This window comes from Rhea pennata, chromosome 19, assembly GCF_028389875.1.
Source record: "Rhea pennata isolate bPtePen1 chromosome 19, bPtePen1.pri, whole genome shotgun sequence".
NCBI classification, from domain to species: domain Eukaryota; kingdom Metazoa; phylum Chordata; class Aves; order Rheiformes; family Rheidae; genus Rhea; species Rhea pennata.
The window spans coordinates 5,644,325-5,671,776 of record NC_084681.1 but is presented as its reverse complement, the minus strand read 5'-3'; the positions used below and the strand labels follow the sequence as shown (position 1 = coordinate 5,671,776).

The 27,452-nt window shown below is 38.9% G+C and overlaps 1 protein-coding gene across 2 annotated transcripts; it reads left to right on the top strand.

The window, feature by feature from the left end:
• The first annotated feature begins 55 nt into the window (after window positions 1-55).
• On the top strand, window positions 56-25,613 carry TOM1L1 (target of myb1 like 1 membrane trafficking protein). Of its 2 annotated transcripts, none has more exons than XM_062591649.1 (15): window positions 56-195; window positions 864-943; window positions 3,237-3,315; window positions 9,157-9,306; window positions 9,770-9,889; window positions 11,446-11,553; window positions 12,214-12,330; window positions 15,571-15,704; window positions 19,074-19,134; window positions 20,577-20,697; window positions 21,529-21,625; window positions 22,113-22,173; window positions 23,040-23,127; window positions 23,425-23,497; window positions 24,444-25,613. In XM_062591649.1, exons 4-15 carry the CDS (start codon window positions 9,166-9,168, stop codon window positions 24,508-24,510), a joined length of 1,188 nt encoding a protein of 395 aa, XP_062447633.1. In that variant the 5' UTR covers window positions 56-195; window positions 864-943; window positions 3,237-3,315; window positions 9,157-9,165; the 3' UTR covers window positions 24,511-25,613. The 2 variants fall into 2 exon arrangements, with proteins under 2 accessions (XP_062447633.1, XP_062447632.1); XM_062591648.1 differs by having other exon boundaries at window positions 859-943.
• The last annotated feature ends 1,839 nt before the right edge of the window (window positions 25,614-27,452 follow it).

The following is a 27,452-nucleotide window of genomic DNA, read 5'->3' as shown; positions in this document are numbered from 1 at the left end:
GCAGCGCGGAGCCGCCGCGGCACCTGGAGGCGGCTCCTCCCCGGTGGCAGGAAGGGAGCGGCCAGCGGGGCGGCCGCTCCTCGGGCGCGGAGCCGAGGGAGGCAGCGCGACCCTCACCGGTGGCGGCAGCGGCGGCCATGGCTTTCGGGAAAGCCCCGAAGGACCCTTTCGGCACCGCCGTGGGGCGCCTGGTCGGTGAGTAGCGGAGCGGCGGCGGCGGGTGACAGCCCGGGCCGGGGGGCGCCGCCTCGCGCCGGCCGCTGAGGGGAGCGCGGGCCGGGGGGCGCCGCCTCGCGCCGGCCGCTGAGGGGAGCGCGGGGCGCCGCGGAGCTCCGGCCGCTGAGGGGAGCCCGGGCCGGGGGGCGCCGCGGAGCTCCGGCCGCTGAGGGGAGCGCGGGCCGGGGGGCGCCGCCTCGCGCCGGCCGCTGAGGGGAGCGCGGGCCGGGGGGCGCCGCGGAGCTCCGGCCGCTGAGGGGAGCGCGGGCCGGGGGGCGCCGCCTCCCGCCGGCCGCTGAGGGGAGCGCGGGCCGCCGCGGAGCTCCGGCCGCTGAGGGGAGCGCGGGCCGGGGGGCGCCGCGGAGCTCCGGCCGCTGAGGGGAGCGCGGGCCGGGGGGCGCCGCCTCGCGCCGGCCGCTGAGGGGAGCGCGGGGCGCCGCCTCGCGCCGGCCGCTGAGGGGAGCGCGGGCCGGGGGGCGCCGCCTCGCGCCGGCCGCTGAGGGGAGCGCGGGCCGCCGCGGAGCTCCGGCCGCTGAGGGGAGCGCGGGCCGGGGGGCGCCGCCTCGCGCCGGCCGCTGAGGGGAGCGCGGGGCGCCGCGGAGGTCCGGCCGGCGGTAAAAGGCGGCTCCGCGGGCGTTTCAGAGCAGGCGACCTTTGGAGCGGTGCAGACGGAGGAGTGGGGCCAGTTCCTGCACATCTGCGACCTGATCAACGCGACGGTGGAGGGGTGAGCGGGGCCGCGGCCGTCTCCGCGACGCGGGATCGCCCAGCTTTGCGCCGCAGCAGCGGCACCGGCTCCGCCGGAGGGCGGAACCGGGCGCCCAGCGCTCGGCGTACGCGTAAAGTCACCCGAAACGAAACCCCGCAAGGTGCTGGTGTCTGTGGGTCGGGGAGGAGTTTTGCCTGCCTCAGGGGGAGCCTTGCTCAGTCATAAGGATTTCTAGGCTCTCTCCCGTGCACAGGCACAAGGAAAAGGAGAAAACGCAGGTTTTCCTCCCCGGAGGTGCGTTGTACAACCCGCGCTGCTTGTCAGCAAGAGCCTTGGCCACCCAAAACGCCACCAAGCTTGAGACACTGCCTGTGCCCAAGTGAACATGTCCCCTGCGAGCTCCACAATCGCACGATTACTGCGGAGTCAAAAATCCCTACTGGAAAAGGCCTTGAGCAGTTCATCGTCTATAATGTGATTTTAAACTTTGCGCTTTCAGCTTAAATCAGGTTTCCCAGTCAGATGTTTTCCCAGCCTACCTATATCATAGTGCAAAAGTCAAGTGACACCTGCGTTTCTGTTCAGTGAAGATCTGTGGTGTCACCCGGCGTACCTGGCACACGTGGCCCGTGCTGCAGAGCCTAGGCTGTTCTTTGCTTGGACTTGCTGCTTCATGCTTTATTGTTCCTATGTCTAAAATGAGGAGAAGGAAATTAGTTTCCACATAAGATCCTCCTTTTTGCATTGCAAGAACTAGTTACTATCAGTGGCCTATTTTAATACTGTCTGGAGAACTTTCTCCAGAAAAATGAGTTATGCCATAGTGACTGCACAATAATTTTCTTTTATACGAGTTTTTCCTTCATTTTTTTTTTTCTGATCCCATGCTCTCGCTTATGGCTCCGACTTAGAACTGGGAAGGTCAGTAATATTCCCAGTCAGTGCCATCGGCAACTGCGTGCTTTAACCCTCAGTGTTAGTTTTTATGCGGAGCATTTATGCAACAAAGCTGTCTTAAACAAATGACTTCCTCTTGTGCACAGCTTATGCCCACAGAGGAACTTGTTATAACTTCCTCCTAGGCAACTACTATTGGTCATAGTCTGGAACAGGATATTAGGAACAGCAGAACTGCTGTAACTAATTAGATGAATGGTTATTTTAATACAATATACAGCTTCTGACTGGCATTGTTCCAGATGCTCAGAGAAAGAGCAAGAAGCAAGAGTTGAATAGTGGAATACCTCTCTGCGAGACAAAATTTTTGTCTCCCTTTCCCTTTCCTTCCATCACTTCTGTTTTGACTTGATGCTCTATTAGTATGATGACTAGGTATGGCAGCTTTGCTGCCATAGTATAAAAAAGGTAGAGAAATCTTTTTTTTTTTTTTTTCTCCCTATAAACAGGCCTTTCAAACTGAAAAATGCAGTAATGGAAAATACTGATTTAATTTTATTGACTTTGAAATACTTTCTTTAAATTATTTTTTCTTTTTAACTTTTCAAAAGTTATGTTCGTGCATATTGCTCCATCTTAGATTCTAGAGAGATCCTAAAGAGGCTTCAGTACAGCTTGCTTTTGTTTACCAGGAGCATTGAGGTGGCCCTAATTGTTGTAATATCTGGGTATGCATACATAGCTCATATTAAACGAGCAAAACTATATCCCACGTGTGATTTTCCACCCTTTTCCTCCTACATAGATATGTAAACAGATACAGGGTGTATATATAGAAATCAAAAAGACTAGGATGGAAGTGCCACTATCTCTGGAGAGGAATGGGTTGTCCACCCATACATGGCAATTACTCAGAATAGTTAAAAACATCCTGCCATTATAAGATTGGATAGTTAGCCAAGACATCCCTACTCTTGACAGCACTCCCAGGAGAACATTTTTTTTAATTGCATTATATTTGAAACATAGGTACTAGTCAACTCCGATATATTTGGCAATTTTTGCTCTCTTCTGTAGCAATAGAAGTTAAATAAATCTGTTGTACAATAGTGAAAGAATATAATTTTGGAGGAAATTTTAGAGAGGAATAACTTCACTCCTCTGCACAAGTCTCTGGAGTAATGTACAGTCGGCAGTAACAAGCCTGATTCACTGCTTTGTTACTTTAGATCAATGCTGAAGTGATTTTGCTGAAAGCAATGGGGCAATTATTTCAGTTCTATGTGAGTGTAAACATAGGGATGAATTTGGCCCCGTATCTTAGGCCATTATTTTTGGATCTTGGATGAAGTTTTGAACTGGATAAACAGTCTGATTTCACTAGTATCTTTTTCTATTTAATATCTTGTCACAGGCCTAAAGATGCAGTTAAAGCGTTAAAGAAAAAGCTTTCCAAAAACTGTAACCATAAGGAGATCAGACTTACCCTGTCTGTAAGTACAGCTATATTTGTATTAATTAGACATAAGAAGAAAAATATTTGAAAGGCTAAGATGGTATGCTAATTACCTTTGGCACAACTCTCCGGGACATTCTCTGTCTTCGTGTATATAGTACTACCACAGTGCGGATCGGGTGGCCCACTGGGGCTCCATACAGCTACTGGATGATTCAAATTCTTCCCAAACTTACTGCTGCTATGTTTTTAATCTGGCATTATACTAATAACATGGTTCTTACTGACTCCAACGACTGTCCGTCCATGAGTGCCCCACCTATTTGAAAAAGATATGGGGTTGGGATGTTACATAAAAGCTATGTTTGGCTATTGACTGTTTGTTTAGTCTATTACTCACACTCTGGTGCTGATCTTAAAGTATGTTATGCAGCATTGTGGAATGCGTGATATTTGTTTTCTAAAACCAAGTGTTATTACATATAGGTGAGAAACTTGAATATGGATAACAATGGTGAGTTAAGTAAGAGAGCAAGATACAGGATAAGCCCTGTAAGATTAAATTGCTATGACTAAAGGTTGGAGTGGCTGGGAATACCCTCATTTGAAGGGAATATCTTCATTTGAAGTGATCTAGTCTTCAGAATTTGACACTCTCTAAACTTTCCTGAAGTTTGGGCCATAGTTTTGATTTTGGTCAATATATGGTTCACAGGAGCGTGTTAACATTCTTCATAGTCTACTATTTAGATAGCATAGGAAGTACCAAGAAGTTCCTATTATCATCATAAATCTAGAGATTCCCCACGTGAGTTATTCTTGAGAAATTAGCATAATTGTGAGAAGTTTTTTAAGCTGTTGTGGATTTCTGTGTTTCATTATATGTCTAGAAATACCTTCTTCACCATTTCCTTTTTGGGAGGATGTAGAGGTTTGTCTGCATAACACTCTGAGTACTATTATTCATGGTTTTGGTATTTGCTGTGCAAAATCATTATCTGTATCAACACATACGGAGAACTAATCAGGGAAGATAGGCAATTGATAGTGTTGAATTGTAGGACACTTAGTAATTGCCCAAATGTCACCTGACAAGTCAGAGATGCAGATAAATATGTTAAACATATCAACATATACCTTTAGCTCATTCCATTTCCGCACTTCTTTCCTTGTTCCCTCCTCCAATGTCTAATGAGTCACCTTTCTGTGTGTTCTGTGTTTGCATAACAGAAACACTCTGTTTCTGTAATTGCAGTCCCTGCATCAGGACTGTTTTCTTTCTCCTACAGACTTTGTGTACTGTAGTTTGACAGAATCAACTGGAGTTACAATGACCCAGTGCTTAGGTTTAGGAGTCTTTACCTAGATATTTACTCTGTAGATGTACCCAAGGTGGCATTCTAGTTCAGCTCTTAAGAATGTAAAAGTGGAGAAAAATTTTGTTTCTGTGGTATACAGGGAAAAGCTTTGTCATCTTGACCTGGAAGCTTATTGTATTTGCTTGGAGATGGACCGCATACCAGGTTTTAGCTGTGTTTCTAATTCAATGATTTTCTCCCGGTCTCTTTCAAGTTTCCAGGACTCTTCTTCCTATCTGTTCTCATCCACTCACATGTAATTGTGGCTGCCAAGCAATCTCATCCTTTTGGCACAGCTCCCTCTCTCTGACTGCAGGCTTTTTCTCCCTGACTTTCTAGTTCCTTAATCTTTTCTTTTTTATTATTTTTTAATATAGGTGCTAGACTTTCCTTCAACTACCCCTTTTCTGCTTTTGTTTTTATGTGAGACTTTCTATCCCTGCCTCTCTATCTGCCCTGGCTCTTTTGCTATTTCTGTTTTCCCTGACAAAAGTTTAAAGTGTGTAAAAACCTTTCCTTTGATGACCTCACTGCTGACCCTGTTTGACTTTTAACTCCTTTGTTCCCAAATCACATCTTGCTGTGTGCTATGGATGGTAACATATTTTCTTTTGAACATTCTTGATTGTCTTAATGAAATTGTTCCTACTTCCTGTTTTGAAATATTTAGATTGAACAGTAAGGCATTGCAAATAAGGAACTGAAAATTATTTCCCAGATTAAAAAAAAAAATGTACAAATCCACATATCTTGAAATTTAGAAGGAAAAGACTATTTATTTTTATGAAAAAAAAACCCTGCTTCTGGTGAGCTGTACCTTCTCTGAAGCATATGGAATCTTCCCACCTTTTAAGACTCTACATCAAATTGGCAGACTAGATGCAGCTAAGAAGATGACATATCTACAGGCCACTTTTGCTTTGACACGTACTTTGATCCTGTTTTATTCAACCTTGAAATTCTGGAATTTAATCTTTCTATTGAAACTGCTTTCTTAAGGAGTTCATTCCCAGAGAATGTGCACAGACTGAAATGTTGTGAAAGTCTTGGCCTGAAGTAGCAGGATTGCTTACGTTAGCCCTGATTCTGCATTGAGACATGTTAAATCTCAACATCATCCTCATTGTATATGTTTTAGATGTGTGCTTATTTACTTTTAGAAAGAAGGGAGAGTGTCAGCTGTATGGTGTCTTGGGTATGACTTAACTTCATGCACTCCAATTTAGTGAAATTACCTGGTGCTTGTCGAAGTCACATGGATTGAGGTGCATGTGTGTCAAGCCATAAGGTTGCTTCATACACTATCTTTGATAAAGCCAAGAGATCAGGCTTGGCAGTGCTGATTTCACAATCACAGAATAAGAAGGATTAGACCTTTTAGGCAGGCATATAATGAAGTGTGTATTTTTTAGCTGAGTCCTTATTAATAGACTTCGCTATGTAATATCTGTTACCAAGTGAATACTCAGACACCTGATCATTTTCTCCCTTAAACGTGATTTTGTTTTGTAAAACATTTGCTGCAGTGCCCCCATTCTGAAGCCTCTGAGTCCTTAAAATCTGAACAGCACATGGAACAGTAGTTTAAATCTGTCCCTCAATACTTTTTTCTGCGCACACAAAATGTGCGTGCGCGCACACACACACACTTACATAGAATAATCGTGGGCAGTAATTTAAGACAAAGTACTACTTAATTTCTGTGTTACCCTATTACAAAGCATTTCAAAGGAAGTGACTGGGTAAGTTCAGAGTTGGAGTTTGGTTTCTTATCTTAATATTAAAAGGAAAAACAGAAAGAAAATCCTGTGTAAGCCTTCAGAGGTTAAAAAAAAAAAAAACATAGCAATTTATCCTTCAGATCTTCCTTTGTTAAAGTAACTAACATTTAACTTTTTGCAAAGCAGAGGATCTGAAAAAGTTGACAGTTAAAAAAAATAAAAGAGAGAATTCTCTAACTGACCAATCAAAAAAATCCTAGTTCATTTTATTACACTTTATGGTATATATGGGTAAAGAGGGGAAAAAAATATTGAGTGGGAACAAAAGAAATCTATATTTCAATGTTACATATGTGATTTTGAAAAATCCGAGACATTGAAAAGTTAGTATTCTGAAATCGAAAATGTTGGTAAGGTCTTCAGAGCCACTGTACCGTAATTAATGGATAGAAGCTGAAAGAGCTGTCCATACAGCTTTCTGTTAAGAGTTGATACCTGGAAACAGTGTCCTGCTGTTCAGAAACTCTATTAGATAGAACATTAGTAAATATTTAGTAGAGTGTAATCCTGGAGGTGGATTAATGACTTGTTCGCTCTCAGTTAGAAATATGAAGAAGCAAGCTATTCATCTATTTTTTTTCTTACATTCACTTTAGGTTTTAGAAGCATCTGTCACAAACTAAATCTATTTGCTATAACTTTATGCACCATATTTGGCTGTTTTAGATGGCCAGTTAGGCCCTCTGAACTCTGAGTAAGGTCTATACTGATAAGGAAAGTTGTTGGCTTTACCTCTGTTATCCCTGACAGCTTTTTTTCCCTTTGTTTATGTGTTACAGTTTTCTAGCAATTTGCTTTCACGTCTGTTCAGATGCCTTTTATCATCTCAGTTTTGTGTTGCTTCTTTGTGCACCTGCGGTCTTTGATTATGCAGTTCTGCCTCCTTTCCTCTTAGTGCAGGTCTTTTCTCAACTGGATGTCCAGTATCAGCTAGCCTGGAATGTAGCAGCTGTATCACTTCCAACAATCCTCAGATCCTGTCTGTCAGTTAGAGGAACTTTAATGGGTTTGTTAAAGTGTATTTGCCCTTGCTGCTCTTAAAACATGTTTCCAGAGAGATTCCATTATCCTATGTGGAGTAGTGCTTGAGTTGGCTTTGGACCCATTAAGTCCAATGGAACTACTTAGGAAGGTGAGGTCCTCTTTGCAATGATAAATAATATTGAAGTTCTACTGAAAGATGTTATTAGCATAAAAGTGACTTGTTCGTAAATGATCCAGATAAAGGTAATTGAGTCAGTTTCTTTTTCTTAAACCAGGTTAGTTTCACTGTAAGGGAACTGACTGGCATGACTGAGTGGAGGATCTAGACCATTAGCTTCAGTACTTTCATTCAGAGGGTAAATAACTAGTCCCTTAAGTAGGGGATTAATAGTGTGGAGTAGCATACTGAATTTCCCATGTATTAGGTTGAGAATGTTTTCCACAAACGGTCTTTGTAGTACTAGTACTGCACAGGCAAATGACTTGGCCTGTTAGTGTATGTTTCATGTACTGTTTCAAATGAAAAATGATTTGAGCCAAGAAGTTTTTGGTAACTATTTCTCAGTGGTTTGGGGGGGGGATTTTTTTGTTTGTTTTTGCACAGCAGTCTGCAGCTGTCTCTTTGTTCTGCCTTCGCTTTATTTCAGCAATATATTTTCATCTGGTCTTACACATCTTCTGCCATAAGGTCTTGATTGTACTAGGAGGATGCCCCCCAAGTCCTGAGGCTAGAAAATGAGTTACTAAAATTATTTCAGCATAGTCAAGTATAGTCTGCTCTAGGAAAGCATATTTAATCTACTTCAGTCATGAGCATGAGAGTGCTCATTAAAATCTATGTATCCTTTTGAGGAATATTTCCTGTATATTGTGTGATTTAAGTGCAATTTTGTTTCTAAAAACATAACATTTTGAAACTTTCTGCAAATTCTACCCTTGTTGTGCACCTTCCCATCTTCCTCAAACTGGGAGAGAAGGTAAAGATACAGTTGAGAAGTAAAAAGCACAAGACTGCGCATTTTTCTCTAGATGTGGCGTCATAGTCCTGTGGTCAGTCTCCAGATCTGTGTCAGGCAAGATGAATTCTGTTCCTGATTGCGTACCTAGTCTGGCTGGCCTGTTTTCTATCAAGACTTGTATTGATCTGATTTCAGGTTATTGGGACCTATGGACAGTGCCTTTTGATTTCATTTCTATAAAATGCGAAATGTAACCAACCATCTCCAAGTCTACAATGGAAAGTATTATGTTGTTATTGCATACTGTTGTATTTATTAAGGTAGACATGCTACTTGCAGTGATCCTAATCTGAGCTTTTCAAGCACAGTTTTGAAAGTAAACGTTTTGTGAAGACAAATCTGATGAAACAATTCACCTATTCTGTTTCAGAACAATGTGACACATGGAGAAATTGTAATCAGAGTTACTGAATTTGTTCTTTTCTGTTTCTTAGTCTCCCACTTGAAGGAAAGATTAGAAGAGAGTCATCTATTAATCTTATTTTCTTCTGTAGAGCTCTTCAGAATCTTTCAGACCAGGGTACCTGTGTGCTAGGCAGTGAATTAATACTACTACTTAATGTGTACGAGCCATTTTTCAGGCTACAAACAGATTTCATGCTGATAGGGTACTGTATGTTCACTAACTGCTGTGGCACAATAGCACCTTGGAACAAGTTAAAGAGGAAGAAAAAGCACACAATTTATTTCTTTTTTCCTAGCATCTGTGTAATAGAAGGTTTTTTTCTGTGTACAGTTGCTTGACATGTGTATAGAGAACTGTGGCCCAAGATTCCAGTCTTTAGTCGTGAAGAAAGATTTCTGTAAAGACAAACTAGTGAAACTACTGAATCCAAGATACAACTTGCCAATTGACATGCAGGAGAAAATCTTAACTTTTATCATGGTAAGTCTAGAGTAAACAATGTGTATTTGTTTCTCTGCTGTATGGTAAATATTTAATGACGGAGCACATTGCTGTACTGTAATGTGTTCATGGGAAACTTATTAAAGTGGACTTACTGCTTGCTGCTCCTGCTTCGTGCAGGAAGAACAGAGTGAGAGACAAAGAGAGAGAACCTGAAGGAATTCTGGAAAACTGTCAACCTCTGCCTTTTGGCATTCCCCTCCCAATTTGTGTAGGCACTTCCTCTGTGGTTGTACTAAACAAGCCAGGTGAGAGGGAACTTTGAAGCTTTCATCCCATTCCTACTGCTTTGAGTGCAGTTTGGAGGGGGAGAAGGGAGAAAGCAAGTAGCTCCTGTGGAGGGAACCACCTGCCATTAGAACCATATATTTTAAAAGCAGTTCTCTGACCAACTGACTCTCCATTTCTGTGATTGTTACTGTTCCTGCTTTTTCAAAACTAGACATGGGCCCGAGGGTTCCAAGGAACGGTGGATGTGAGCGAAGTAAAAGAAGTTTACCTAGAATTGCTGAAGAAAGGAGTGGAGTTTCCATCTTCTGGCACCAACGCAGGGGTAGCTAAGGTGAGGATGCATAAGGATACTTTGACCAATGTAAGTAAGAAACAGGATGTGTTAATTCTATGAGCTCTATAGACAGAAGGTGTGTTTGTTTTGTTTTTTTTAAAATGCTCCAGGGCAGTCTATGACCAACTTGTTTAAGTATGTGAGCAGAAATCAGTTTCAATTATAACAATTAAGATCAACAAAGGAACTTGGCCTGAATTATAGTATCTTTACTTCATTTCAACCAACAGATGAGTGTATATTTTCTCAGAAAGGATGTATCTTGTCTCTTGACACTTTCAAGGGATTTGGGCACACTGTTTACACCAAAATGAATGAGAACTGAGTATTCCAAACTCATCAACTTTTGAAAGTCTCAACTAATATGAGTAAGATTTTCATGAAAACACTTATCATGCAGAACATGGGCATTATATATGATTAATTTTAAATTGAGATAGGTATAAACTTACAACAAAAGATTATTATCTATACATCTGTCTAGATGTTTGCAAAGCCTGTATGAGGTAATCTCTACCTTCATTATTTAAACTTATATGTAATAGGTATCATTAAATAGTATCTAGATTACCTTAAATTATAAATATGACTTGAGCATTGGATATCAGCTGAAAACACAGTATTTGCTTAGGAACAAATATTTTCAAAATTTGTTTTCTATTAGAAACAATTTCACAAGACTTGAGAGGTGTGAAACGATTGGGTGGAACCTTGCAATTACAGAAGTAGATCTATAATCAGTGCACACAGGAATGGTTCAGAGTCATTCTGAGTTTGGTTTGAATAGCGAAGTGCACAAAAATTCACGTATTTCGGACTGTTGGAACAAGCTGTATAGAGAATGCTTTCACTAGACAGTTATTTTTTTTCTATACTAAGTACAAAAGAGACGACTGTCTACCACATCTAGTTATCTGCTCAGGGAAGTCAGCAGCAAACCTTCTGTTGATTTCAGCAACAGCAGACCTGAATACAGTGTTTGACTTAGAATCAGAAAATGAAGGTTCTAAAGTACACAGTCTATGGAGGCTTTTTGTACTGCTGTAAATTCAACTCAAAATGCAAATGAAGCTTTTTGCAGTCCAAGTTTTGCAGCTTTTGAATCTAGAAAGCCTTGGTAGCTCATCTTCCACGGAGACCCAGACTCAGCCCCCTACCCTGCTCCTGCTTGCATGTGTGATCACATTCTAAACTATCCTTCATTTTAAAGTTGCAATTGCACTTTAAGAGGGACTCTTCTTTCTGTTAGATAGCTTAAGAGCTCAAGAGGACAGTCTGATCTTAGCCATTCACACTTTATCCTGGGATGGAATCATTTACTAGCAAACTCATTTAAAAGATATCTGAATTCTAAGTCTGATTCCATTGCAAAATAGCTATTAGATTTATTCTAGTAAATGTAACTTACTCAACAAATGTCCTAGGTGTTTTGATTATGAGAAAACTAATGCCCAGTTGTCTAGTCTGACAAAAATGCTTTGTAGTACTCTGATCTAGATGTTGGTTTCTGTTCTTCCATTAAACATCAGCTCTGGTCTTCTGTCTTTCAACAGGCATCATCTCAGCATTCTACAAAGTCATCACCATCTTCTGCCTCCCCTGCAAAATGTTCTTTATTGCCTCTTCCCACTGGTCCAACATTTTTGCTGACTCCTGAGCAGGTACATTACTATAAATGTAAAGACAGGAGATTCCACTTGTAGTATGCTGCCAATGTCTTTATGATTTCAATTAGTTCAAGTGGCATAGTTCTGTATTCAGGATTCTAGATCTGCCCTCTCCTGAAGAAGTTTTTGTATGGTGGTATGGCAAAGTAAAGTATGCAGAAGTAATTTGAGTTAATACCAGGGCACGGCTCACTGGGAAATGGAATCATTTACTTAGTCATGAGAATTTCCAATAATCTTTTATGATATTATTATGCAAATTGTAGAAATTACTTCAAAGATAAGTGAGAAAACCAAACTTATTTTTGCATGCGAGTTGTGTGTGGAGTTTATTACAAAAAGCAGAAAGGAAAGGACAATCTACTTCCATTCCTACCTGTGATATAGATAACTAAAAAGAGCAACAGCCTCATCAATAGTAAAACAACTTAACTGAAAGGAAGACAAAAAGTAGTTTCAGATTTAGATCTCAGTTTGATTGGACGTATAAAATCCAGGCTAATTCAGTTTGTTTTCATGGAGTGTCACTGGCATGAAACAGTGCTAATTAGACCCATGTTATACCTGATGAAATAGAAAGTGTATATTAGAGGTAAGAATTATTCTTGTTGCTCTGTTTACATACACAATATTCTGTCATGTTGAACTGAACAGATTGGGAAACTGTACAGTGAACTGGATATGGCAAAAATGAATGTGAAAGTCATGTCATCAATATTAAAAGAAAATGTTCCTGGCTCTGAAAATCCGGATGATATGAATCTTTTACAGGTATGCTATAACTCATCTGGCAGAGACTGTTGCGTTGTTTTGATCAAAGTTAATTTTAAAACATACATTGTATCCTTCCTTGTAACACCTGGATTCAGACTGCAAAATGGAAACCAACAGCAGTGTTGTTCAGCTTTCTCTTGTTTCATTCACCTTCCCCTGACATCCAGATAGACAGAAAAGGACAATACAGCTTGCAATGTAAATTTAAGATCTAGGTAATTCCAAAGGCAAAAGAATACCATAATATAGGGTTCTCTGTTAAGTATGTTCTGTCAAACAGTCCCAAGAACATTCCAGTTGAATGCAGTTTCCCTGTGGGAAGATGATGATGACACAATCTTTCACATATCCACCCTGGCGTTTTTAAGCATCTCTTTATTATTACCAATACCTTGAAGGCAGACTGAAGGCCAGTGAAGAATATGAAGCTTCAGTCTTATGTGCATGACCTCAAAGACTGGGAGCTTGCTGTGCAGCAAATGAAGGCACGTGCTCTCCAAGTGTAGCCTAAAGAAAGTATATTACAATAATCAAGTTTGGCTTTGGTAGTGAATATGCATTCTTCTTTTTGTAATGTCATTCTTTCTACATGCTTATGCTGTATTTTCCAGTTTAGAAATTTAAAATGCTGTATTACTTTAGCATTGGAGTAGCTAGTGACCTGTACCAAATGGACATTTTTAATTCTTATTTTCTGCAAGAATTGAGAAATTGCATCCTTCTATTTCTAAACTTACCTCCAAACTTACATGATGAGGAAACATTTTTGGTAATTTGCCAACCTTAAATGTGTTGGAGAACTGATCTAGTTTCTACAACCCTTAGGTGTGATTCTCTTGCCCGGTGGAGCATTCTTCTTCAGCAAGGAACTCTTATTGAGCGGTGTTGGGTTGTCTTCAAGGTTGAGCTGTTCAGCTGGGTCCTTTTATGTATTGGTTCACAAGTGGTGAGGAATGTGAGTATGAAAGGTGAGATATGGAGGGATAGCAGCAGTTTCCCACTGCATCTCACCTTTAATGACAGGCAGCACTGCTGTCTGGGGGAACCAGACAGCCTTCCCTCCATGGAGTATCTGGAGGGAGACAGAATCCTTCTCTCAGTGCTTTCTGTTACCCTTGAAACTCCTGGCACCTCCAACACTGTCACTTGCAGAAATCTGTGGAGCTGTAGGTCCAAGGAGGAAGGGCCTACATAGCAAGGATCTGAGTAAAGTAGACTTTAAGCGCAGACAAGTAGCTGTTGCAGTAGATTGCAAAGGGCTTGATTTACCTGTGCTAAGGAATTGAGGATAGGATGTTGCAGCAATGGATACCATCTAAGCAGCTGATCCATGGCTGTTCTGTGTGCAGTACTTTGCTTCTGTACTGCTGCTGCGACTTACAGAGCTGCCAAGATGCAAACTGGCCTTGATGATTTAACCAGCCAGAGAAAGATACCCCAGGTAGGAGATTATACTGGTTTATTACACTTGGCCACCTCCATCCGGTACCTGGCTAGGTTAGTGTTTCACTTGTGAAACAGAAAAAGAATGTTTCTCATTTCCAGGCTCCTAGAGTGGCCCTTCTGGATGTGGATGCATATATTAAGATGCCTACAGTAAACCAGTGGATTCTTATTGACACTCCCAGTAATAAAATTCTGTCAAAAGTTGAGAACAGGGAGTGGAATTCCCATTCATGGAGGAGGGAATAAAAGTTAATTCCTTGTACATTAATTTCACTCTTGTTTTTTATGTTCCTTTTCCTTGTATCTGAGACGTGTAAAATGTCAAGCATGTGTTTCTTTAAGAGTGTTTACTGTTCCATTTTGTTTGTAGCTTTACTTGGATTGCTTGCTGTTAAGCTTTTGTTGTTGGAGAACAAAGTCTTTTAAAAGAGCTGCTTGTTTTAGGCTTTAAGTGAGCTGGAGATGATTAATCTCAGTCCTTCTGATTATCCTCTGTCTCTTAATAAAAATTCTAATAGGATAAATGGTATCACAGCTCTTTTCTGTAGCTTCATAAGTGACTAGCCCCTCTCTTCTCCATCCCTGTTTCGGGTAAAGCACGAGATGTACATAAGAGTACATGCATTGTTGTGGATAGGAGCAAAACCTAGCAAATCTGATTGAGATGAGTATCTCTGAATATAGATCTTTACAAGGGAGCTAGTCCCCCTGTATGATGGATTCATTAGAAATGCACGTTTTTGAAATGAGGATCAGAAGTAAGACGTAGAGTTGAATTTACTTAGAGATATCAAACTGAATGTATTTTTGAGTGGTTTTTTTTGCATGGGCTATGAGGACGCGATACTGGGAGATACGGTACTGTGTAATCCTTATAGAGATTTTGTGAAGGGTGCAAAATTTCCTTTTACAAAAATGTAGTTATTTATGTGGAGTGTATGTTTTTGAGCAAAATCAGATCAGTTTGAAAACAATACCAGAGCAATTTATGAATAGCAGTGTGCAAACTGAGTCATTTCCCCCTCCATTTTTTTTCCTTAAGCAGAGCCAGCATTTGCAGATACACTGTGGGGGGAGACGGGGGGAAAAAATATTTTTGGCTGAGTTAAAGTTCCTGATGTTAAAGAATCTGCTTCTTTGAACATGCAAAATCTGCAGGGAGAGGAATAAACTGACTTCCATTCCAGCTGGCAGTAATGCAAAATTCCACTCAGTAAATCTTCAGTAATCTCCTATCTACTGATTTTGCTGGGTTTGTGTTACTTTATTTAAAAGTATATGGATTAACACATCCAAATTTCCCCATTTAGAGAAATAGAGCTAGGGACTTGTGTCACAGAGCCCTCTTTGTCCTTTAGGCTAGTATTTTCTTTCTTTAAGCAAGCCTTGAACCAGGATTGTGTTCATTACTTCCATGTGAAGTATCCTACAGAGTTTAATTGCACTGAATCAGGTTCAGTAGAGATTTCCTCTGCATCCCCTGTAAGCATGGGATTTTTTTGTTTAGTTGGATTTTTTTGTGTTTTTTAGAGGTTTTTTGTTTGCAATTTGTAATATAGTCTTTAGAGACAGATGTGCCTTCGGAAACGAAGGTGGGTCACATTTGGGTGAAGGGTAGGGATCGGAGTTGCTACTCTGTTTGCAACCCTTGGTATTTGTGTGGCTTGTATAAATTAAGGAATGGTAGCCATGAGTCTGCAGTACTCAGTTGTCTTACTGTTCTTCTCCAGAACTGACAAACTGGGAGACCTCAGTTAAGATTTTATTTTTTTCCTCCTCTGCGTTGGGCAGAAACTGTATAAGACCTGTCGGATGATGCAGGAGAGGATCATGGAATTGTTGGTGACAGTGGAGAATGAAGATGTGACAGTTGAATTAATACAAGTAAATGAAGATCTGAATAATGTTCTCCTGGGACATGAAAGGTAAGTACAGAACCTCTCTCCTTATATCCAGTATCCTAACTGGATAAATGCATGTAATGAACACAAGTAGTCCATATAACTAATACTGATTCTCCACAAAGAGACAGACTTTAACCTTAAGTCCAGGGGAAAAAAAATCACAAAAGAAGAAAACTACATATTTGCCATCCCCTAAACTTTTCAGAAGCAGTTCATAAAGCTAGTTAGAAAACCAATAGAAAGAGGTAAAACAAATTAACAGTGTATACTGGAAATCAGACAGAAATACACACAAAAAACATTTTGGATTTTTATGTTCCTTTCTAGTAATGTGCAGTACGTTTGCCATTAGTCAGCTACAAGCTCTTTCTTGCTGGTAACAGTCATTCTTTCTGCGTAGTGTATGCACTTCCAGGAAATAATATGCACTCTCCTTTCTAAACAACCTTGACAGAAATCAAGAGTCGCTTGTTTTTCTCAACTGGATTGAAACAAGCTGCCCTACCTGTCTTGCAGGAGACAATGTTTATTCTTTCACCCATGGAAGCACTCAGTGCTTGTGTTAACATCCCATGTATTTGTCTATTACATCATGGGTAGCATGACTAGCTGTTTGCAAAAACTAAGTGAAATTTAGACTCAAAATTCCAGTATTCCCTCCCCTCCCCCCAAAAAAATCAGAGTGAGTATAATCATGGGAAGTATTGCACTTTAATGTGAATTAGGCTTCAGTGTTAAGTAGTTTATCTCCTCTTTTGCTAAGAAATGTTCTAAAAATGATTATGCATCAAGGGGCAATGGTTAAGGAACAAATTAAAGACTTTTGCTTTACGCATGTAGAAGACATGATCTTTCAAAACCATCTGAAGAGCTATTTTTAAGGCTGGCTGGATTGAAGTGCTTTATCTATTACATATTTTTTCCATCACTTATTATGACAATCAGTAAATTGGCATAAGGAGACAAACTTCAGGTAGCCATCCTTCCGCAAAATGCTGTAACTTTTGACAAGTGTTAGAGGTATATGGACCTGTCACATACTTGGATCTAACACATTGACGTAAATAGTAAGAGAAATGCATTAAAAGACATCAGTGTGAAGTAGGGGAGAAGAGGGTAAGAGCATTTCTAACAGGCGTTTATCTGATCTGTTTAAAAAAAAAAATGACGACGACTTGGTAGGCCCCTGATCAAATTACACAACACAATGTGAAGGAGACAGGAATTCAACGTACTTTAACCAGTGCTTATAATCTTAACAGCTAGATACATTGCTGTCCTTGAAACCCTCTCACCTTTTGTGCAGACCATGAAATTCCACAACTTTATTCTCATTATTTAGTGTCAATTGCTCTGGGCTTGATCCTGTTCCTGGTATCACTTCCACAAAGAGAAACCGCATGCTCCAAGATCTGTTTCAATTGAAATGCTACTTTATGTATTAAAATGTGTTTTTAGGGTTGTGATATTTCCTCTGAGTCATATAGATAAGATACCATGAACAAAAATGCAGTAACTTTTTAATATTGGGAATACTGCTTGAACTTGAAGGTTAGAGCAGGATCAGCAGAAAACATGTTTCATGCAAAACATAGTCTGGCTACTTCACAGTTGCTGCAGTTAAAATTAAGTGTGGCCACACACTGAGGAGCAGTTGTAATCTTTACTTGGTGAGCCCGTGACCCTTGTCCCATGACAAGATAACCTGGTCCCTCAGAGTGAATTACCATTTTATTTAGTATTCAGCTTGCCACTCAGGAGGCTGATTGTTGTCACTCATATGTTCTGATGTTTACCGTATGAGCAGTAATAGTCTTGTCTTTTTTATTTTTAAGTCTCCTCTGAATGCTACGCTGGAAATATCACTGTATCTTTCAAGTGTTGTAGCACGAACTTTGGGGCTAGTCTTGACAATATTTAATTTTCACTGATCCTCGAATCTAACTTCTGCAGCAGTTTTGCATGTTTTATAGTAACTGCCTTGGATTAATTGAGTTACTTCTTGCCTTAGGAAGTTTTTATTTTAGTAAAGCAAAAATAGAATTCTGTTTGGCTTCTGTAAATCCACTTATTCAAATGTGGGTCTACATTTTTATTAATACCGATGAATACTGGCAACGCCAAGAGTCTCCTGAATTTTGAATAGTAGTTTGTGGTTATAATTCAACAAATTCCTTATGAAAGACTCACCAGTGATTGAAGGAGCAATTAGTGGCCATTGTGAAACTGGACAGAAAACTTCTGCACTTCAGTACTATTATGTTATGTTTTGTATTTAACCAGCTTTTCTGAGTGCATATGCATTGCACTTCATGGTTGATCAGTATGAGGATTTATTCAGTTAATATGATTTATTCAGTTAATATTTGCAACAGTAAGATTTGTTCTTTGGGAATCTGTCTGAACAGTGTGAAGTGTAAAGGACAAACTGATTTTAACTAGCTGCAGCTACTTCATACTGTGTGTATTGTTTGAAAACAAGTTAAGCTGCATTCTCTGTTTCTGTTCATTAATATAGAGCCCAAATTAAATTGGGAGCAATCATTGTGCAGCAAACTGTCTTAGTATATGTAGCAATGACTCCCTCTAGTGGCTTTAGCAACTTCTCAGCTCTTACTGTGTTACAGAGAAACATTTACCTTCTGAAATTGGGAAGATTTTTCTGTTGTTCTTGGCTTGCATTCACCAGTAAGATAACCATAGACCACAGCTGCAGTTTTGTAGACAGTCTTATAAAGATTTTACTGCTTAAGATCCTTACTTCTGAAATGGACTAGCATTGTGCACGTTGAGTATCACTTAACTGGATCTACTTTGGACCCAGTGCAGCACTCTTTTGGTTCCCAATACATGTAATTTTTTGCAGGTGTTTTTTTCTTTTCTTTTCTTTTTTTCAGTTTCAAAAGCCCTCTTATTATATCAGGTATATGTGCCAGAGTAGGTGTGTGGTATGCTCTGGGGAACGACATGATGGAACGTGGGGACTTCTGAGGAGAGAAAGTTTCCTAGGATACACCTTGAAGACTATTCTGGTCAGAAGGAGCCAGACTTTTAGCACAGTATGTGTTCTCTCAACTGTCTGGTGTGAGTTCAGGGGCAGATTTAGTCAGCTGTACTTTGGTTTTATTTGAAGGAAATAGATGACTGTCTCTAGATGCGAGCCCTGTAACAAACTAACTGGCATTAATGTGATCAGAGAGGACCACAGCACTGGAGTAGTGAGCCAAATTGCTAGTGTAGAGATAAGCACCCCAGAGAAAAGCACCTGTAGTGCTACTTCCGTGCCTCTCTGGAGTTCTTTGAAGTTAGTGTTTGGCAATAACTGCCAGATTCTTAAAAATGATGCTGCTACAATATCAGAATGAACATTTAATTCTTCAATTTCAACAGGTTCTCTCGAAATAGAGTTCGTTTTTTGGAGAATCAGAGAATACAACGTGAACGTGAAGAGGTGAGTAATTGTAGATGAACTGCAGGACTGTAAACATTCCTTTCTATTCATTGTGAGAAATGTTTTTGATACGCATAGTATTTTACTCTCTAATTGAAAACTACAGCTTGCTGTCTTCAGTAGGATGCTGCTGCTCTACTGATTTTTTTCAAAAGTCTCCCTTGCAGAATTTCATACAACCTCATGTAGGTAAAGTAGCAAATATGTCAAATCTAAGATGGAAGTTTGGTAAGGAATAATGAGAAAGCAAGCAAGCAAGAAACAGCAAAAAAAATCTATTCAAAAGCTGGTTTATTACCTGTATAGCTAAGCACTATTACCTGCCGAACATGAAATGAGGAACCATTCTTTCATTTGTTTGTTTTCATTTATTCTGTGTAAGCATTTATAGACTGAAATACTATTACACCATCAGAATTCAGTTACTGATGTGTTCCCCACCACCACACCCTTTGGGAAGTCAAAGCTTTTTCTGAATTTTGAACAATGGCTTGTAGATGTATCTCAGCAGATCTTTAATGACTATCCTTTATTGATTGGTAATTATGGTTACTAATTATATTGGCAAAAGTAGTTTTGTGCATGTTTCAGCTTCTAGTAAGCCACAACTGCACAGTCATGTAGAACTCAATATGAAAATGACTGCATTGTGAATGCTGAAATACAGCCAATAATTACTAAAGAAAGGTAGGAAACAATCTTGTTTTCCTTGAAAAACTGCTATTACTACATTGTGGTTATGTAGGTAGATGTTTTTGCTTGATGGATGCACTGTTGAATTAGTTAATAATCCAAATGAGGCAGTCTGTTCTTCTTAAAATTATTCAGGAGTCTCCAAGTTTAAAATACATTTTTTTTTTCTTAATCTGAAGTTGCCAAACCATACGGTTCAATAATGTGATTTTGTTAAATCTTTTGTTGGTTTCATTTTTAATTCTAACACATTCACAGGAGAAACATAGGAAATCTTTGTTGCATCTTCTAGGAAATCTTGAAATTTTTGAAGATTTCCCATCCTCTATAGTACATGAAAAAGAAAATCTCCTAAGTATTTATCAAATTATGATAACAGCAATAATAACTGTGAAAATAGTTGCATAGGGTCAATCAGAAAATTGATATCAAACTTGTATCTAAACAAATTCACATTTTTATTTTGGAACTGGGTCAGTTCCATTTTCAACTTTGGAACTGTATTCCTTAATTTTTGAAATGGCAACGTTGCTGAAGCTACATTTTCTGGAAGGTGTTTCTTTGTTTCATTAGCTATCACTTTCAAAACAAAAAAAATCCTGATCTTGTCTATCCAGTTTTTAGTAGTAAATATATTATGATTTCAAGGGTTTATATTCTGTGAAAATAGCAATTTATGTGTTTAAAACTATATTTGAGGCAGAGGTCGTTTTTATTTATTTTAACTTTCTCCCTTGTTAAATGTTAAGCTGTACAGGAAACAGCCGTCTGCCCCCTCAAGTGATCTGCTTGACCTCTCTACAGATTCTCCATCTCCTGTGTCAGCAGTGGTGGGACCCAACTCTGAGTTTTCTCAGTTTTCAGGCCTTAGTGAGTGATGAATTCACATCTCCCTTGCAGTCTGATTTCTTAAAGCAAACCAATAAAAGCTTAGTGGAGGGATCAAGAAGTAAACTATCATACTTCTTAACTTTAAGGAATGTTAGAATTGATGTGTGTATATAGAAAAACATATAAGATAGTATAAGGGTTTCTGTTTACAGTGGAAGCAATAATCTTTCTTCTGCATTATCAAAATTTGAGTAGTAAAACATTTTCTGTTCTCTGTTACAGTGAAGCCTGTAAAACAGCAAGGTATTTGCTTATTTTGTAGGCTGAGAAAAGAGGAATACAGATATCTTTCTCTTATTTTCTTACATTTCTTCATGGAGGCACCTGGTGTATCAATAGTTTGCTCCAAAAATACACTTGTGTCCTCTAACATTAGACTTCTTTCATAGTCAAAGGAATGAATTAAACTCCTAACTTTGGTACCCTGAATTACTGTCTGCATAAGCCCCCCTCTATCCACTGACTGTTTAGGGGAGTCCTTATACATACCTAACTTAAAGTATACTCCCAAGAGTAAATACTTATAATTCCATTTTAATCTTTTAGAAGTACTGAAAGGAGTTTAAAGTGTATCTTCCATATAGAGCTCTATTGATGATGTCCTGACATTTCAAGGAGAGGAATATATTACATATAACAACTCTGAGAAGATTTTAGAATTTTGCCTTTCTTGTAACAAACAGAAGTAGTTTCAGAATCTTTATATGCTTTCCCACCAAAACTTTACCCACCACAAATGCTAATAGTACAGATGGTTAACACTTATTTAGTAATGTTTAAGTGATTATTAATTATCACTTTGAATTTTAGATTGCATATCTGCACACCCTGAAGATCCAAACAGGCATCATCCATCAATTTATCCGCAGCTAGATTTAGCAACTACTACAGAATCTCAGCAGTTCCTGTAAGTAATCTTTTTATCAAGCAGTGGAAACACTAAGTAACACTAGATAGTTCACTAGACAGTTAGAGATATCCGTCTTATGTAATTGATCCAATGAGTTTATGGAAAGCTTAGGGAACACAACTATTTAATGCTTTTACATATCAGTTCAGTTAAGCAGGTGAAAAACTACCTTTGCTCTAAACATTGCTTAACATGTTTTTATCTCAAGGGTCAAAATTATTTATGATTTTGTGCTTGAGTCTTGCCAGTGCTTCAGTGAAAGGAAGAAACAGATGAACTGTAGAGGTCTGTAAATTAAACAGTTTAAGATAAGAGGGGAGCCCTTGCAGCTTCCCATCTATTATGTGAACAGGACATTCACCCAGTTGCTCTAGCTGCTCTCAGTTGTGACATAAGGTAAAGATAGACCAGCAAAACATGTAATGATCAGAATATATAGTTTTAATAGTTTCTCAATTACTTTTAATGTATTACTCTTTCCTAGATTTGCAGCTGAAGCACAAAACAATAGTGTAAGCATCCCAGCTGGACATATATATAGCAATGTGAGTACCAGTCATATACAGAATAGTTATTCTTTGCTGGAAAATATCAAAAAGAGAACTACTTGGGTTTACCCTGACTGATGCCCAAATGGGATACAAAGATCTATACTATGGCCCTTCTCCAGACATCAGAGAATGCTCTGTATTTGGTGACCAAATTATTCTTGATATCACAGATGCTAATATGAAAACGTATCTGGTTGGATCCAGCACAATCTTAGTGGAGTCTAGAGAAAGCAGTTTCTGTATTATTTGTATTTAATCTCATGCTGTATGAAGCAGGCTGAGATCTCTTCCTGCCACTATTATTGTACTCTGGTGTATTTCCTATTTTAAATAAGACCAAAAAAAAGGGGGAGGGAGAGAAAAAACATTAAAAATCAAATACAATGTAGGCTGTGTAGGCATACACAGGTGGTGTATGCTGCAGACAAAATACCAATGACTGAAGAAAAGCAAATACAAAGGGGCTTTGAGGGGTTTAGTGTTAAGAATTTGAATGCTATTCTGCAGTAGGCAGTATGAAATAGAAAAGATAAGAAGCAATACCCCCACAGACACTCACGCTCTGCATTTAGACAGCAAGTTAAAGCAGACAGCCGTACTATGAATGATGCAGTCTCTGAGTCTGCGTAGTATAACAAAATACATAGAAGTAAATCACATGGATGCGCTATCGATAATACTAAAAGATGTTTTGAACATTACTGTATGGAGAATTGAGATTAGTTAGATTGCTGATTGTTGACCTGATCTTTAGGATTTACTTGCTGTAGTCTGAGAATCTAAAGTCAGTAGTTATGAATCTAAGTCAAACTGATTCTCATAGATTGATCTGTCTAATGTACCATTTTTTTTTTCCTTAGCTTACAACTCTTTTAAGCCCAGTGCCTCTGAATGCAGTAAATCTGCAGACTGGACATACAACATCATTAAATGGAGTATCACTAGCAGGTAAAAAATACTACAAACCTAACTTTCATGGAGATGTTTTTCCTTGTTAGTGCTTAAGAGCTTTACATAATGTTGGTTAAAGACTAGGAGCAGCAACAATGATGACAAGATCTCATATAGGTTATGGCCTTTCTTAGAGATCCGTGACCATTGTAGAATTTTAAAGTAACCAGATACATGGGAAATAGTCTTCTGGGTTTCAGAAAGATTTGAAAAAGTAACATATAGTAAGCATGTTTTTCATTTAGCTTTAAATCTGGATTAATCTGGATTAATCTATCGGTCTTTACCCTTCAGCTGAATCAAAAAGCAAATCACAGGCACCTCATTACTATGAGATAATGGAATTTGATCCCTTGGCTCCCAAAGAGTAAGTAACTTCTAAAATAAATTGTCTACAGTATTCTTAAGTGCCAGAGGCAAGAAGGCTTTTAGAAGGGTTTTTCTTCTGAGTTAGAAAACATACCACACAAATTAGGTTGTGTTACCTGACCAACTGGACTGCTAATACAAATGGGAATGGCTGCATTTTGAACATTTTATTTTAATATGCATGGCGTAACCAATCAAAAAATAAACTTCTCTAGTCTGTTCATTAAACAGTATCTGTAGAAACTGTGGACTATTGCTATGTCAAAAACAGTATCTACTAAAATCCTGTTCAGTGACATGAAAAGAAAATGAATAAAACACAGTTGGAGGTCCTGGTGAAGGAGGCTGGTTGACACTTCAATACAAGCAGTTTTGGAGCTAGGTAACTAAAGAAATGCCAGTTCATAACAATCTTGATTTTTAAAAACCTCTACTTTAAGCGTAAGCTACAAAAGGAAATGGATGCTGGGACTCTCCAGATGGCCAAATAGACAGATAAACTGGTATGAAACTATCAAGAGATGTCAAAAATCTCCTTTCTACCAGTAGACTGCCAAAAATTGAGCATCTGCACAAAACTTACTTCTGAGGAAAAATCAATTTCTGGGATAATAAAAAATGCTTTGTTGGTATTTTTCCTAACTAGTGCACTAATTACATGCTGTGTGGTAAACTGGCCATTTACGTTTTGCAGTCATGTTTCCAAACTTACTCCATCAAGAGTGAAAACATCCAGTGGTATCTCATTAAACATATAATCAAACACATCATAGAATTAGCTCTTCACTTCTATGTAAACCTGAGCATCTTGCAACTAATGCTACTCTATTAAGCAAACACTTTAAACCCTTGGCAGTTTAAGCCTGGGCAGGATTTTGTTGGTGCATTTTGTCTAAATAAAATGAATCAACTGTGATGTAGGAGTTGCCCTATTCATCTTTCAGAGCTATTTATGAAGAAATTGATGACACTCTGCTGAAACCAGACGCTAATAAGGATGAAGAATGCTGAGAGCGGACATGAATTCTTTTACTGAACACAATTCTCTGATGCCAATACTATGCACCGTTTCCATTAACGTATAAACAACTAAGTCTTATATTTTGACACAACAAAAAATAAGTATTGGAATATTAAGCCATGTGGAAGAGTTACTTGGTATCTGCACCTTGATAATTTGTCTGAAATGTTCAAATGTTTACCCTTTGTCGTGCCTTCTGTGATTATTTTTAAAGTATTGGGGCCTTTAAACTGTGCTTTCTAAATTCACCTCTATATAAAGTGACACTTGACGTCTGACACAAGTAAACCAAAAGGACTATTACAACTATAGAAGAAAGCTTTTCCTTCAAGTTAACTACTCCATTGTACAGTTTCATCTTTTTATGCAGCAGCCAAACACCACTTTGTATTTACAGAAACTCCATAATCTAGTCTCTGTTTTGGCCTTATTGCTGCCTACGTTAATCTCCATGGAAATTAGTAAGGGCTTTTCCACATATAGAAGTCTAATAAAATTGGGCCTTTTCATAGTTGGGTGAAGACATTCAGTGTTAAACTGTTTGCCTTTATATTCTGAAAGCAGGTTCTTTTCCTGTGTCCCCAGAAAATAATTGGATTTTTTTTCTTGGTAGGAATCTGAACTGTCATCCATGATTAACAGAACAGAAAACAAATCCTGCCTGTTCCTATGCTGTTGTTACTTCTAATTTTATGTACTGAGTAAATAATGGAAAGGGATCAATCATTTCTTTTCAATGTTCCTACCCTGCAGAGACTTTTGTTCTGCTACAATGCAGATGAGCATTAGTTGTTCAGTTATTTTCATCAAGTAGTTAAACTCTGTTAACAGTTTTATCTTTATAATAAAAGTGCCTTCTCATTTTTTTATGCTGAATGTAAAATTTGCACTTGGACAGATTCAGGAATTCTGTGAATTTGTAACTGATAAAAAATTTGAAAACTTTGTTCATGTTCGGAGCTGGTAAGCTGACTCTTTTTAAGTACTGCATTTTAAGCTTTCCTTATAATAACCTTGTGGGTGATACAGGTTCTCACTCTTGCACAGGTTTTATAGTACAGAATTCCAAATAAAAACAAATGCTTACTGCAAATTTAACTACTGTCACTTCTGAGTTTTTACCAGCTAACTTTTATAACTCTATGAAATACAAAATGCAGACAATATTGGAAGTGTTCGAAGTGTAAATACATGGTGGGGCAAGTATCTGGTTAGCAGTCCAACAGCTAGCTGTTGGGATGGTAGAACAGCGTACTTCTGTCAAAAAGACTACTTCGAAGAATTGGGGGTAGAGGATGGGCTTTATCAATATAGTGATCTAGTGATCTATAGTGGATGATTGCTAGTTGAACTTCACCAGCATATTTTCAAGAAGCAAAATGGTTACATATGAAGTCTGTAAGAGATCTGGCTACTTACTGAGGTTGAAGAGTTATCTTTGGAACACGTTCAATATCTGTGCAAATTTGGGCTTTCAAACTCAGGGGAAAAACCTGCATTTTTAGGAAACTGAGCACTGGAAACATTCTCTTGTGATGCTTTTGTTAGAAGATAGTCTTTTGAAACATTTGGCCAGAATAAGGCAAGCTGTGGAAAACTGCCAGAATCAGCTAAACTTTCAAAAAGAAAATGGAGCTATAAAACAACTCCAGTAAGATTTTTCTCTCCTATAACAATTCTTTGAATCGAGATTAAGTGCATTTTTTTAAGCACAACCAAGATTAGGGATTATAATAAAATAAGACTTTCTGAGATTTTATACAGATGTTTCACACATTATGCTGGACAAAAGGCATTGAAGATAATGGAAGAATAAAAAAAAAGTTTAAGAACTTTATTAAATACACAGTGAAGAGCTGACATTACTGTCATCCAGATTTAAAGTTACAAATATATTTAGTACACTAATGCATTTTAAAGGTAGCTTCTATGTATTTCTGAAGACTTAAGACCATCATTTTTTAATTTGTATGTGAACTTAATTGAGACAGTGTGATTGAAAGTTATTTCTGATATACCCATTACCTTTTTACAGTCAGAACAAACTAACCTTTGTTAGATCTCATCTGATGAAAGGGGTAGAAAGAACTGCCCTAGTAAATGAGGTACTGGGCTGAGACTAGGTCCTGTCTGAAAAAGGGTAGGTCATTTAAACTTGCTCTACAACTCGCTCCTCATCTGCAAAGCACTGGTAAAGTATTATTATCCCCACCACACAGATAATGACAGAAAGTTACATAAATACAGGCTTACATGTTCCGGTGGTAAACACTCTGAATACTAGGTGTACCTCTGATCAACTGCTGTTGCACTTAACCTGTGACTGTGGTTGACTTCCTTTGGTTTTTGAGCAGACATCTGTGCCTACTAAACTAACCTGAAATTCAGAACAGTTGTTTGTGTACTACCTTTCCCTGCATTTCATACATAAGCCTAGCTTCCCTCTGTTTGGAAGTGCCCAGGGTATGCCCCCCCCCCCCAGAGGTGAAATAGCAGTAGTTAGTACCAATTTTAAATGACTTGCACACAATATCCAAATTTTAAGATGGTATTTCTAAATACAAACCCTGCAGGAAATGTACAAAGACAAAAAGATCAGTTCCATCTTGAGTAAGATACCTCTACAAGGAGTCCACAATTTTGAAATGCTTACATTTAAATTAATTTACTTCATTCAAATGGTAACAGTTCCAGAGCAGTCTGCTCTTACCAAATAAACTACTGATTCAGTAATAATTCAAGAGGCAGCATCATCTACTGAACCATCATCTCCCCCTCTGCTGGGGGAGGGTTATTTAGCAATTCACTCTAACTTTTAGTTTGAGATTTCATGAACTGATTAAATATGTTACTTCATTGTAAAAGTTTTCACTGAAAACACAAGGTTTCAGAGTCAGCAGGGCAATTTTAGATATTTATTAAAAATGTGTTC